At 48.3% G+C, this 14492-nt stretch overlaps 1 protein-coding gene across 1 annotated transcript; it reads right to left on the bottom strand.

Moving 5' to 3' along the window:
• Positions 1–854: 854 nt before the first annotated feature.
• On the bottom strand, positions 855–13575 carry zbtb10 (zinc finger and BTB domain containing 10). The gene is made up of 4 exons (XM_077008633.1): positions 12605–13575; positions 7914–8835; positions 3878–4053; positions 855–3710 (listed from the first exon to the last, which is right to left on the bottom strand). Exons 1-4 carry the CDS (start codon positions 13298–13300, stop codon positions 3405–3407), a joined length of 2100 nt encoding a protein of 699 aa, XP_076864748.1. The 5' UTR covers positions 13301–13575; the 3' UTR covers positions 855–3404.
• Positions 13576–14492: the final 917 nt, after the last annotated feature.

The raw sequence follows: 14492 nt of genomic DNA, 5'->3' as shown, positions 1-14492 counted from the left end.
CAAACACACACGGCACACAGCCTCGGATGAATGAACATGTCTGAACTCAAACAAACGCTACACATCTACACACACACACACATACTGAGCTCATACTCTCTACTGTACGTAACACGTATTCCGACATGACAAATATTCATATAAACACTGAAATAAGACTGATGACCTCACCATATAGCTTAAATAAAATGTCATTTTGGACATATTTCACACGGCTCTAAACATGACAAATGATGTAGTAGTTACACTGATATATTACAACGAAGTGACAAGCTGCCATCTAGTGTTTGATTCTAAAATTAAATCATGTGTTGCATTGCCTAGTTATTAAACGAATATTTTAAAATTATTATTTGTGTTCTTGCTATTCTAAAATGTTAATTGGTTTGGCAGGCCTTACAACATTAGTTTAATAAATAAAATATTTGGTGTGGAAAAAACATCTCAGAATAGACCAAAATATATAAGATTACCACTAGATGGCAGCACTAGAACGTCTAAATAAGAATTCCTGAAACTTTTGCATATTTTACAGCATATTCCTTTTGCCTCTAGTTCCGGCAGAAAAAGCGATGGAAGAAATAATTACGAGTGCCTTCATGATCTTCTGTGCAAATACATAAATAATAGCAAATGTGATAGAATTTCATGTTAGGTATTGTTTTTATTCTCATATATCAGTACAAATACCACAGACAGGACCTAGTTAGCCAGAATTATGTTAGTATTTAGGTCATTTGAACTGTGAGTTCAATGTTAAAAACAAAGCTTGCATAAAAGTATCTTGGATAATTCCAGGTGTGAATGTCAAACCAATTCTTCCAAGCAGTATAGACTCAATGGTGACACAGCTGCACAAGAGCAATATCAAAGTTTTATTTTAAAATGTATTATAGAGGAACAGTAGTACAATTGAAACAGAAAGGAGAATATGTATTCATCTTATAACTTTGAAAAACATAAAAAGAGCAACCTGATTTGATTTGTGTTTGAGTTGAGCCCAAGGCTCTGTTTGCATCACTGTAAGAGAGTTGAAAAATACATCTTTGAAACGGCTTTAAAAAAATACAGCTGGAAAAACCCTTCATCTGTAGTGTTCTACTTTTTGTTGGTTATGTCCACATGCATCATAAAATGTAAAGAGTTCTTGAGTTCATCGGATACACAGACATGAGAAAGAACTAACAGCGTGTCTGGGTGAACAAGCACAGGTGAACAGAACGAAAAATGGAGAAGACGCACAAAAAAAAACCAGCACAAATAACCAAACAAAAAACAAAACAAACAAGCCAGGACCAGATTTAAATCAAGTTACTGTAGCTGTGTTCCATTATTTAAAGCAACATCTTCAATATCTATATTATATATATATATATATATATATATATATATATATATATATATATATATATATATATATATATAGTGAACTCTCCCTCCCACAGTGTTTTGAAAGTAAATAATACAAACAGGATGAATATCTTCTATACAGCTTTTAAAATACACTTCTCATCTGGAGTACGAGAAAGATAAACATACTCTGTCCTATTATAGCGCTTTAGCAGACACACTGCATAAGAACAGGCACGGCTGTCCTCTGGTCTCAACCCACAATCTCTCATATAACGTTTGAGGAAACGAAGAAAGGAAAAAAATATATAGGACACAAAAAGCAATAAATGCATGTCGGGTAAAGTGATTTTACAATAAAGACATTTAAAATCTGACAATTACATACACAAGCAAGAATTTATACTAAACAGGTTACCTGGCTTTCGCATACATTAATTCAACATTAATTAAACAATGATTTTGGTTGGACAAATAGAAATTAACAGTCTTGATTGCAATTTGGAATCAATATATATATATATATATATTTATATATAATATTAAATAATGAAATGTTTAAAAAAAGAAAAAAAAGAAAAGGAAAGGGAAAAAGCCACACATACGTATCAGTTTTCTTTTATTTCCATCCAGACCGGCTTTGGGGAAATAAAGTAGTAAACGTAAAGTGGTAAGTGCACGTCTATGTTCATAGAGCTCCACTTTACGTTACGACCACCAAAGTGTTTAAGTCGGCAAATACAAAACAGAGTCAAAATTAAAACGATTGTAAAGAGACTGGGGATTTTGCACTGATAATGGAATATTTTACAAAACAAACTTCATACATCCCAACCAATCGGCATTCTTCACAATTACCTGACGCACACCATTCAAGTGATTATCTGCATGTTCAGTACCTCATCACACCAACTCAAAAAGGTCCGAAACAAAACTTTGGGTCATCTTTACATGTACTGCCGGTGTGTGTGTTATTTATAATCAAAATAAAAATGGTATGTGTGTGTGTGTGTGTGCATTAAATAAAAATCGATGGCAAAGTATACCTGATAGGCTCTTTAGCACAAGTGTTACATACAGAGCTGATTAGTATATCTGAGTAGGCTTTACGATTATTAACATCATATACAGCTTCTAGGTCCAGTATTTCAAAAACAAGCGTTACAGCACCAAACGTTTCCATCATTTGGCAAAATTCAAGCTTTAAGTGAATGTCAAAATGCTCTATAAAGTGTTACTGTGATGCTGTGATTCATATAAAGCTAGCAATAATATATCCCCCTTATACTTTATTTTTTTCCAGATTTTTTTTTTTCTTGCTGCATTTTCAGTAGTTTGTGTCCTGACAAATCTTGGTGTGCGTTCTGCTTGGCACAATGGCACAGCCCAGTATAATTTAATCATAAATATGGCTGTGGTCAATTTGAGTCACAAAACAGAATTTTTTTTTTTCGTTCCAAGATTTGTGCAAGGAAATAGGAAAGGAAATATAGCTCATTAATTTTCATTACAACTAAATATATCTACACAACATGAGAGGGAATAAATTCTTCCTGTAGGCAACATCTCTACAATGCTTTGTCTGTAAAGTCTGCAGAGCGGACCGAGCTCCACCTGGCCAGGAAGCACACGCTAAAACGGAACTTCTCTCATCACACATGGAACAAAAGCAAATTAGATCATTTTAATAAGACCATATTATCTTTCTTTATAAATTAAATAATTAATATTTTAAGATGATTGGCTTATCGTAACTTAAAACACTGTACACCATACCCAAAAAAGAAAAAAAAAAAAAAAACAAATACATCACTGATAAACCTGATTTTTATGAATCATGTCATCTCTTTCTCGAACAGGCAGTAGGCCTAGACTCTCTCATACACACATGATAATCTTTACATCTTGGAGTCCCTATCTACCAAAGCTTCGGTTTCTTTGACATACACGTCCCCGTGCACCCACAAGGTTTCATAGCACTTTGGAGTTGATTGTTTCCCAGCTATTTTTAAAATTTTTCTTTGTGTTTTTTTTTTGTCGTTGTTGCATTTAACTTAGTCCTCCTCGGGGGTGACACCCGCGTCACCCTCCCAGGTGGATTGGTCGTTCTCGTTAGGCTCCTCCCCCTCGCCCTCCTCCGCCATGTCTTCGTCGCCGTCGACGGGCTCCTCGAAGTCCTCGTCGCGTGGGAACTCCAGCTCCTGCATGCCCTCCAGGCCGTCCTGCGTGGCCGGGTGAGAGTCCGCGCAGTCCACGCACACGCCGTAGCGTCTGGAGCCGTGACGGATGCCCACGCTGGCGGCCAGCATGAAGATCTTCTTGCACACCATGCACTTGTACTTCTTATCCTTCTTGTGCACCTGTGGGGTGAGGGGGGGGGGGGGGGGGGGGGGGGGTAGACACGGAGAGGCACGGTCAGCGGACGGCCCGAACACACACGGAAAAGAAAAACGGGGCGAATGTGAGGGAGGGCGGGAGGGGGCGTGGCCTGGCAGAGCGAGGTCCCGCCCCTCTGCCGGGGTCTCACCAGGGAATGTCTCTTGACGTGCTCTCGGCGGGTGAAGAGCTTGCCGCAGATGTCACAGCTGAAGGAGCGCACGCCCGAGTGGATGATCAGATGCCTCTTTAGTGTTCGCCGGTGCTTGGCAATGTAGTTACAGTGGGGACACTTGAGCTTATTTAGGGCGGTGTCAGACGTTTCGCCTGCAGAGGGGAGAGAGAGAGAGAGAGAGAGAGAGAAAGCGAGCGAGCGAGCGAGAGAGAGCGAGCAAGCGAGAGAAAGCGAGCGAGCGAGAGAGCGAAAGAGCGAGAGTGAGACAGAAAAAGAGAGAGAGAGAGAAAGAGAGAGAGAAGGGGGTCAGTTGCAGGTCAACTCCAGCATCTAATACAGCGACAGGAGTTGGGGGTGGGTGGGTTGGGTCCTGGTTCTCCTCCAGACTTCTCTCCACTTATTTCTGTGGCGCTGACCCACTAAGCGCGGGTGCGAGACGCAGCCGGTGGGAGCGGAATATCGTGTTTATGTGAGAGGAGAAGACACGCTCGCTCTCAACCATCCTGACTAAACAGAGCGCCAAGCAACCTGGTGTCCGGGTCGCTATGGAAACGCCGTACCACGCGTCATAACTGCATTAGAATAATGTGATTTTACCAATGAGAAGAAAAAACCAATGACAATAAAACCACAACAACAACAAACACACCAACAGAAGCAGCGCTGTGTGTGTCTGCTGCGCTAAAGAAGAGCAGGAAATGTTGATGGAGGATCTAGGGGTCCATTCCTAAGACCCCCAGAAGGCGGCGCTACACAGGAGACGCCCGTGTGGAGCAACGTCTGTCCTCCAGCCCTCCTCAGACTAGACCGGGACCGCCACTCCCTGCTCCAGCACGCCCCCCTGCTGGAGGAGGGGGGGGGGGTGTCCCGGCTTTGTTTGAGCCAAAGTGGCCCAAACAAAAGGGTCGTCAAGCAGGTTGCCAAGGGGCTGACGAGAGCCAGATCACCTGGGAATTTAAGCAGGACTCGGCCCGGCGGTGTCGGTCCAGGGGAGGTGTCGTCGGGACGCCCACACCGCCTACGCCGCCTTCAAGAAACTAAAGTTCAACCTCTGGCGTGTGTGCGAGTCACGCACAGGCCCCGTATCAGACTTTGCCATTAAAATATTACTGAGAAAAGTTAATCATCAAGCCGGGCCGTTACGAGGCCAGAATCGAAACCGCCTGCGCGTACCACCGCCAGCCAGAACCGGCGCGTCGCAAAAGGCCCGGCTTAGACGTTCCCGCTCTCCCGAGACCGTCCTCGCTGGGAATGTGGGAGGAGGTGGGGCGGGAGTGGGCGGGGCCAGCCTCAGCGGGGGAGGGACACAAAGGCGGAAGATGAGTGGCCTCCACCCAGTAATTGCTCCATCTGTACACTAGCTGAAAGCCCTGGAGGACATACACACTTACTGCTCCTGCACGCCTGCCTGCAGTCACTATTCACCGCTTCCTAAAAAGCGTCATAAATACTTGCCTTCAGAAGGAGTGTGTATGTTCCGAGACGACCTGTACGAGCTACAGGCTGCGTGTGTGTGTGTCTTTGTGTGTGTGTGGTTGGGGGGGTGGAGATAAAATGAGTAAATGACTGACAAAAGCCTCAAAAGTGGATCATCTCTGGCAGGAGGGGTTAGGGGCTGGCAGGGCAAAGCCAGCAGATCCCCCAGTAATGGTCTGTGTGATGGCGCACACACACACACACACGTAATGGCCTGTGCGACGGGCCACTCTGCACGGGTCAATATTTGGAATGGCAGGGACGGGAGTTCTCCATTTGGGAGGATTAGAGCGGGACGACCCCTGGCATCTCTGCACCTCGGAGACCTGGGCGGGGGAAGTGTGTGTGGGAGGGATTGTGTGTGTGTGTGTGTGTGTGTGTGTGTGTGTGTGTGTATAGCGGTTGCAAACAGTTCAACTCCCCAGTCTGGAAAGGATTCAAGTATTTACGACGAGGACTTGCGCTGTGTGAACAGTGCGAGGAGCAGACAGGTTCTTACAGCAAACACCAGGCCGGCTCCCTCCAGCCCCACACACCAACCGGAGACCAGCGAGTTGACCGGTGCCTACAAAAACCGCCATTAAGCAACGCGCTGTGCAAATATCATATCGTAAAAGGAAGCAGATTGTGTGCCAAGACGCTCTCGATCTCTCAGGTTCTCAGACACGCTGGCACAAAAAAATGCCACGAGCGTTGGACCACCTCGTCCTGAGGGAGGAGTGCACCTCCCCGTGTTGCTTCATCATCCAGCATCAGGAGAACCACGCATGCGAGAAGCTCCCCTTAGAAGAACCAGCACCTCTCGGGCCGCCGGGCTGAGACTCTGACGCTCCGCCAGGTTAATATGGACCCGGGTGCGCAGACTCGCCCTCTAATTAAAAGGAGAGTCCGTGCGTGCTACACACCCCACAGCCCACAGGCCCGGAGGAACGCGGTGTGGAAACAAGACCGCGGCTGGCCGCGTGCCACAAGCGAAGGTCAGGACACAACTATGCGAGCGTGTGTGTAAGAATGCGCTTCCAACAACCCGGCCAACGCCACCAGGCAAAGGCAGGGCGTCTCACTAATGACGAGCCCTGCCAATGACAAAGCAAACCATGCACATTCCAGAAATATTTTCTGATGATTTCCACCAAACTGAACAGATACGAGGAGCCGTGAGGAGACCGTCGTCCAGACAACCATAAAAAAAAAAAAAAAAAAAAAAAAAAAAAAAAAAAAAAAAAAAAACACACAAGCAGGCATTTTAGATTGCTTGGGCGGATTACGATTTCCTGATAACACAGATTACGATCTTGAAAAGCAGGCCAAGGTTGAGCCCCTGCTGTTCTCATTAAGACGGATACGGTCACAGTGAACATACATACAGGCTGTGATCCGCCATTACGTTCATCAGTAGTACATTCAAAACATGGAGTTATGAAAAAACAATGTGTCAACACGAGTCCTGAACACGAGTCCTGAACACGAGTCCTGAACACGAGTCGGCCCCCATTCAACCTTTCACAACAGGCCTACATTTGACAGTCAGCAAATCTTTCATTTTGCGAGGTACCTCAGGCCCTGAATCTACTGCGCAGTTTTTATGCAACACTTCGTCTTGCCATGACCTCACCGCTGTTGTGTAAGAACGGTAGAGTTCACACCGTGTGACGAGTACGGCGGCCTCCGTTTAGGTTAACTCCACGCTACCGTCACGAAGGAAGCCCCCAGAAAAACTGCCTGAACCACAACGGAGTCCACGTGAGTCTGACGCGAGGAAAATGGCGGACGGCTGCCCAGAACAGCCCCGACTTCTCAGCAACACCAGCTAATCGACGTTCGGCAAACCAAGGAGCTTACAGTTCCACATTACTGGGCACCATGTCACGGGAAGTAAGCATACATCAATGCTAAATATATTTTTTAAGCACTTGCCCCTCTTTCTAAGCAACACTGCTAAACATAGGCACTTCATGTTCATGAGAATAAAACATGAAATCAAGCATGTCGTTATCGTAAAGAGCAAACGAATAATAATGAAATCTACGCAGAGGTGGACAACTCGTTGGCAATAGGTCTGTTCTCCCGGCCGGCTTGACGTCTTAGCCAAGGATACAGTCTCTGTGTTCACCTGACTAGGGCTGTACGATCTGTGTTACTATTAAACTTAGCTGGCTGCAGGTATGTGTGTGTGTGTGTGTGTGTGTGTGTGTGTGTGTGTGTGAGAGAGAGAGGAGTCAAGGACACAAGATAGCATCACACCCCCTGCATCATATGGCCTCTCTAAACAGCAGCAACTATTTAGCATGGTCACTGCTCAGAACAAAGCTGCTACCTTATTCAAATCCCAGCCTCTCCAACGCGGGCTGAACGAGGCTCTGAACATGCGAGTCAAAGAACACAAAGAACACAGGTGTGTCGCGTTAACGTACAAAAGCCCTCAGCCAACGCGAGCGGCTCCCGGGTTCAGCCTAGAGTGGCCGTGTTCAAAATGGCCGCCGGGGGCATGCCCCGTAAACCTGTTCTGCGTCTTCCGAGCGGCCGTGCGGCTTACCTGTGCTCTCGGAGAGATAAGAGAAGTCCTCTCTGGTGTAGGAGGCCGAGGGCTGGATGAACATGCCCTCGTCGAAGCCCTCCTCCGGCTCGGGGGGGATGTTGTAGACGAATCGTCTTGCGATCTGCTTTTTCCGCCTGCCGCTGCCCGGCTCGGGACGTGCCTCCCTCTTGACGCCGGCCCTGGTGCCGGTGGCGGGCTCGTTCCACACGAACACCGGGCCCGGTCCGGACGGCTCGGCCTCCGTGGACTCCGAGGAGTTGTCTCCGCCCCACCCCGAGCTGCCCAGCGCGCACCCCTCCCCTGCAGAACCGTCGGCATCTCCTGGCTCCTCCTTCACCTGCCCGCTGGCCTTGATCGACAGCTCCGACAGGATGCTGGTGGCCCAGAAGTTGCCGGGCTTCTTGTCGGCGCCCTGGCCGTCCTTGGGCAGCGTGCGGCGCTTGTTGTAGTCCACCACCACCGAGTGCGGGGCCTCCTGCTTGATGCTGATGTTCAGCACGTCCTTGATGAAGGCCCGGCACGACTGCACAACCTCCGTCATCTGCAGGTAGCTGGCCACCGACATCACCTCGATGGCGTTCTGGCTGGTGAGGAGCAGGTTGCCCGAGTACAGGAAGTCCAGGATGACGGAGAAGCCCTGCACGGCGGCCACGTCCAGGTGCGTGACGGTGGTCTGCTCGCTGCCCTCGTTCTTGGTCAGGCAGTAGAGGGTCTTGAAGTAGCGGCTGCCGGCTACCAGGATGTTCTTGTGCGCCCGGAACACCTGGCCGCTCACCACGATGCTGACGTCACACAGGACGCCGCTCTTGCGCTGCTTGTCCAGTTCCTGGAGCAGCTGGTAACAGTAGGAGTTCTCGCTGGACTTGCTCCTGTAGTCCTCCACCTCCGCGCCCTCCGCGTCCTCCGACCTCTCCGTCTCCTGGAGGACGCGTCACACACGCACAATTAAACAAAACATGAAGGCAAACGGCATTAGTTCACAGTGTAAACTCAAAGTGGAGAGAGTACGGTGACACCACCACAGCAGAACTGGTTTAACCAGATCCCAAACCGCAGCACTGTGGGAAACGTATATCTGCCCAAACCCCCCACTCAGGCACTAACTGCAATACAAGACACACCCTATGCAAACCATTTAACTCACTCAGCTAATGCTCTTTAAGTTTGAAGATTTCAGTTGGCCACCTCTCTCTTTCTCTCTCTCTCTCTCCTCGGATATGAGAAAGAAGCAAAGCACTCTGGGAGCCATCAGTGGGTGTGTATGTCCGTGTTGGATTGTAAAGCAGATGTCCTAATCCACACGGTCATTTATACCACTCGGATCTAACATTTCCCCCTCCTACCACAGCTGTGTGTGTGTGTTTGTGTGTATGTGTGTGTGCTAGAGTCATTCAGATTAAATCCATTTCTCAGGGGCGGAGGTCATCACAGGCCCCTCCTCCACATGGCCCTTGTGTGAGTACAGGGAGGTTATTACCACAGTGTGGCACTTGCACCGTCAGCCCAGCCGGAGGACAGAGGGACGGGAGAGAGACAGAGGGACGGGAGAGAGACAGAGGGACGGGAGAGAGACAGAGGGACGGGAGAGAGACAGAGGGCAGCCCACACAATGCCGGCTCTCTCCTCCGCGCTCATTGTTCGGGGGCCGTTGGTCGCTACACTGCGGCTTTGTGCTGCTTGTGCCCGGCTCCGAGGGCCTCGGCACACATCCGCGAGGGCCGCAAACACCTCACTGAAACGTGCCCTGCGCCGTGCTGCCGGATTCGCTTAGGAGGGTCAATAGAGACCACGCTGTGGTGCATTTGCGTGAGGGCGGAGATGAGGAGGCAGGCCAGATGGGGACGGGCTTGAAAGAATAAGAGGAGAGGGGGGTGGAGGCCAAGAGACTGATATATGGGAATGACTGTCGGTTTGTGGTGTCATATTGTTCTCCATTGTCGCCCGTCTTGCCCGAGGCGAGTGTTTGCTCGGTGGAGAGGCCGACACTGGCGGCCCAGAGAGGAGCAGCGTTCCTTCTCCTGCTCTCTGAACATCCCTTCTCCAGATGTGCCACGTGTTACTGACGGCGCTGCCGGAGAAGAGACGCTCTCGGAGAAGTTCACTACTCGAACCGTCCCAAACTAATGTGTGGTGACGGTCGCTTTTCCCCCAAGCAAAGATTTCTCAGACACCGACTGCTGAAAGAGGAAGGACTGGGAAAACACCAGTGGCGGTTTAAATTCACTGGTCAGGAGTAGCAAAATAATACTGAAACTTGTGACAAACCAGGACTGCCCTGTGTGAAAAAGACATTTCTCATAAAGCGAGCTGCACACAAAACCCGCAGTGGTTTTGCTTTCTGGTTTCACACCTCAGACTTTCGGTCTGACGTGGAACAGGAATACAATGCAACCGCCGGTGCTAAATACCACCCCTCGCCCCTGCTGTTGTGTGTCTGGGCTCTGGTAGAGACCCACGACGAAGACGATCACCAGCTCGCCTGAAACCCACCACGCCTCGGACCGCGTACGAGCACGCACGCCCCAGGCTCTCTCTCTCTCAGCTGCTAAGTGCTATCCGATCACATATTGGACACGGAGTAGACGGTGGCACTAAAGTCGTCCCCCAGACTGCAGGGAGAGCGGTTTTGTTTCATACCCTACTGTGGACCAGCCTCCCCCTGAAGGCAGAGCTGGGTCCCCTCACCCAGCCAGTCTCACAGATGCATGAACAATGTAGCAGTGTGCTTGACCCAAGGTGTGGGTGGAGAACACCAGGCTCTGGGCCTCCCAACAATGTAGAGAGCTCATCGATAGAAAATTCCACAGAGTTTTTCCCCCCAATACACATAGGCCTACATTTCAGAAGGGGCAGACAGGACACAGACAGAGCCACTATCTCCTGCAAAGCCTCACTAACAAGGGAAACAAGGGATGGCAACTTTGAGGACAATGACCAGACTCGAAAGTGAAGCAACCCAGATACCCCCTATTTGGTTAATCGAGTTACAGGCTGCTGCTCAATTGAATGAGGTCTGGAGATGGGGGAAAAAACAACAACCATTGTCTGAGACATAGCTGATCATGACAACAGACCACAATTATGGAACTCATTTAAGATTATATTCCTGCTGAAGAAATACCCCGACAAACACAAAAGATATCCAAAGATCATATCACGTATTACTTTATCAGAAAATCACCCCAACATTGATATATTCTGTTTTTTTCTGTTGTGATTATAGTTAATAGTTTGACAAAAATGCAAAGCAAATGTAGGATCAAGGCTGATACTAATCTAAAACACCTTAACTACTCTGTTGCTAGGGAGGGGCCAGTAACCCCTCCCACTGCTTACCTCCCTAATTACTGAAGGCTATAAATTCAGTTAGTTGAACTCCAAGACATCCTGATTAGCATGAACAACTGACTGCATTTGCAATGCTATCCTTGGAGATTTTATTAATAAATGAATCAAATTGAGCATAGTCATACTTTTAATGGCTTGAATAGCATGCATAAACTGACCACACCGGCCTTTAAGAATGCATTCAGAACAACGCTCCCCTAATGTTATACACTAAAGATTCATTATAGAGCATTAAGGCTAGTGAAAGATCTGAACGTGCGCTTTGAAAAATAATCATACGCATACTATTGATCGGAAATCCCTTTATAGGGGGTGGGGGGGAGACGACACCAGGACACAAGGTCATATGATAAATTTATTACTCACGCTAATGATAAATAGCAGCATTGAATGAATACAGCAAGCATAGCTGTCAATGGGAAACACACACCAGGCTGGGGGCTACTGGACTGTGGAGCAAACAGACCATCTATGCACCGTGGAGATTCATTTAACACAGTGCTTCTGAATTAGGTGCCCTAAAGGGGAAGATGAGATGTGCCAGAGGTCACTTTTACAGCGAGGCAACAGAAGAGGGGGGTTGGGGCAGGGGTGCGGCTCCCCAAAGGCCGCTGGGTCAAGCTCTTGCCCTTAATGCCCTCTGTGGTAATCAACCCTGTTGCCAGGGGCAACAAAGGTTGATAATTACAGTGCGACACTGAACTGAAGTACAAAGGAGGAAATCACACTCATTATAAACGGGGCACTGGACAACACTGCCACAGTCCACTATATTTGTGGAAAAGAGACCCACAAACACACACCAGCCACGACTAATGAGCTATTTAAGAGTTATTGTGTGAAATATCTCGACGGAACGTCTTAACCGACGTCTGTAAAAAGTTAGAAGGTTAGCTAGCTTAAGTTAGCCTTCTCGCTAGCTAGCTGCGTCCATCATAAACGAGCTAGCAGGCTATAAACGTACAGCAGGCTACCGCTAGCTAACGTTATAAATGTTTCTATTGCTCTACACACGTCCATAAGTGGACAAAAAAAAAAACTAAATCACCACGGGGGTAAAAACGACGGGTTATTAGTTCGGCGAACCCAACGGGCTCTTCCTGGTGTCTCAAGTCGGCTGTCCAATGCTAAGCTATGCTAAGCTAACTAGCCTACAAGCTAACCTAGCTAGCCAGTCACCAAGCCAACCGTATAATTTTGTCGAGTGCTACAAACACAACAAGATACTAAACCAAACTAAACCAAAACAAACTCACATTCTTACTTCAAACGTAGTCGACATATAAAACCTGGTGTGGCGGAGCGAGCGGGAGCGGCGGGTCCCCCGGGCTCGGACTCACCTGTTTGGCGGGGTCGTTCCTGCCGTGCTCCGAGGACAGGTGATGCCGGAGCAGCAGGGCCCGCTTGTAGCTGCGGCCGCCCTTCACCAGCTCGTCGCCGCCGGCCGAGGCGACGTGGTGGCACCAGGAGCACCACATGAGCCCCGTCTCCCGGCAGAACCTCAACCAGGGGAACTCCTGCAGCCACGACGCCTGGAAGAGCGAGTGTTTCTGGAGCAGCGTCTGCGGTCTCATCTCCACCCGAGCCTTCCCGGCGCCCGGCTCCTTCTCCCCGCCGCTCCCCGCCTCGACCCTGTCGTCCTCGGACCCCGCGGCGGCCCCGTCTTCGCTCACGCCGTTGCCGACCGTCCATCCATCGCCCTCTCCCGCGACCGTCACGGACGTCCAACCGATACTGTCAACCGACGCGTCTCTCCCCGCCGCCCATCTCCCCCCTTCCGGGTCCTCTTCCTCCTCTGCCTCCGGTTCTGTGCTGTCGCTGACGGACCCCCCGCCCTCCACTTTACCCAGCGACGGTCCTTTTGCCCCCGGATCCCTATCCTCCTCTTGATCCGGCCTGTTCCCGTTCAAGTGTCGATCTCGCCAAGCCTGGGCCTCCCAGCTGGTACCGTTGCTGCCCCGGACAGCGCTGGACCCGGCCACGGCTGGTCCGCCTCCTCGGAAAGCCAGCGACCTGCGGTTTCGCTCTCCGGACATTTTCTTAATAAATTACAATCTACTTTCTCAACGATTTTTTCCCCACCGGCTAAACACGCTTACAAAAAAAGTCTTCCACGACGTAAAAAATTAAATATTCCGCATCGATATGGTCGTTTTTTCCGCTTTGGCCTCCCGGTGCGACTATGTAGGTTATGCGGAAATAAATAAGGGTTTTAAAGGCATCATGAATTTGAGGGTTCCGTCTGCGTCCGCGCAGAGGTCGAATGGCAACGACTTTCCCCACAATGCACCTCGGTAAGAGAAAGGGGGGGTCGTGTGTGTGTGTGTGTGTGTGTGTGTGTGTGGGGGGGGTCTCGTTTAAAGGAAGATGGGGGTGACTTAACAGCAAGGGGTCTTTTGTGTTGATGACTGCACCCATTTTCCGCATGCTTTTTTATCTTTTGATATCCTCGTCTTGAACCAATAAGTCCTCGTCTGCCTTTCATGCCCCCACTGAGCGGGTTTTGAGGGACTGACATTAAGCACGCCGCACAATGTTTGTTTTAGGAGACCAAACTATAGGGCAGGTAAAAGGAGGAATAAGACATCTGTTGACATAGGTGCAGTTATAGGAGCTGGCTTTTTTCAATACTACAGAGCTCTGTTATAGAATGGTTGAATTATGTTACATCTTTCAAAACAGCAAAATATATAGGAGAGACATATGCAAAACAATCGGTCAAATAAAATAATTAAATGATTTATATAAATAATTATTTCCTAGATACAATACAATACTATGAATGATGCGAATTCATAGATTTCCAGATTAAAGTAATGTTTATATGATTATTATTATTTAAAAGCATACTATTAACGATTTTACATATGAAAGGAAATCAATTTAACGGGATCCTTATCAAAATAAAGTGGATGGGGAAATTAATTAATTCATTCGTTTATTTGTTAACCATACAGAGTAAAAGAAGAGGATTGAGCTGTCAGGTAGGTAATGTTTGGTGTGTTCGCTGGTAGAACATGTCACCCAGTGGGTGGCGTTCTTTCCTCTTTACATTGTCAGGTTAACTGTCAGATTAGTAACGACGGGAATTGTTTCGGTGTCATTGTAGCATTGTTTCCTGTTTCAGTGTTGGTAAAATGGGGATTTTGAGGCTGTGAACGACAGAGTTAGACCTTGTTTCACGTGGCATGTCCGCAGCTTGCCCATGATGCATGATGCAGGTTGCCC

This window comes from Brachyhypopomus gauderio, chromosome 6 (assembly GCF_052324685.1).
Source record: "Brachyhypopomus gauderio isolate BG-103 chromosome 6, BGAUD_0.2, whole genome shotgun sequence".
Lineage (NCBI taxonomy): Eukaryota > Metazoa > Chordata > Actinopteri > Gymnotiformes > Hypopomidae > Brachyhypopomus > Brachyhypopomus gauderio.
This window is presented reverse-complemented; position numbering and strand designations above follow the sequence as displayed.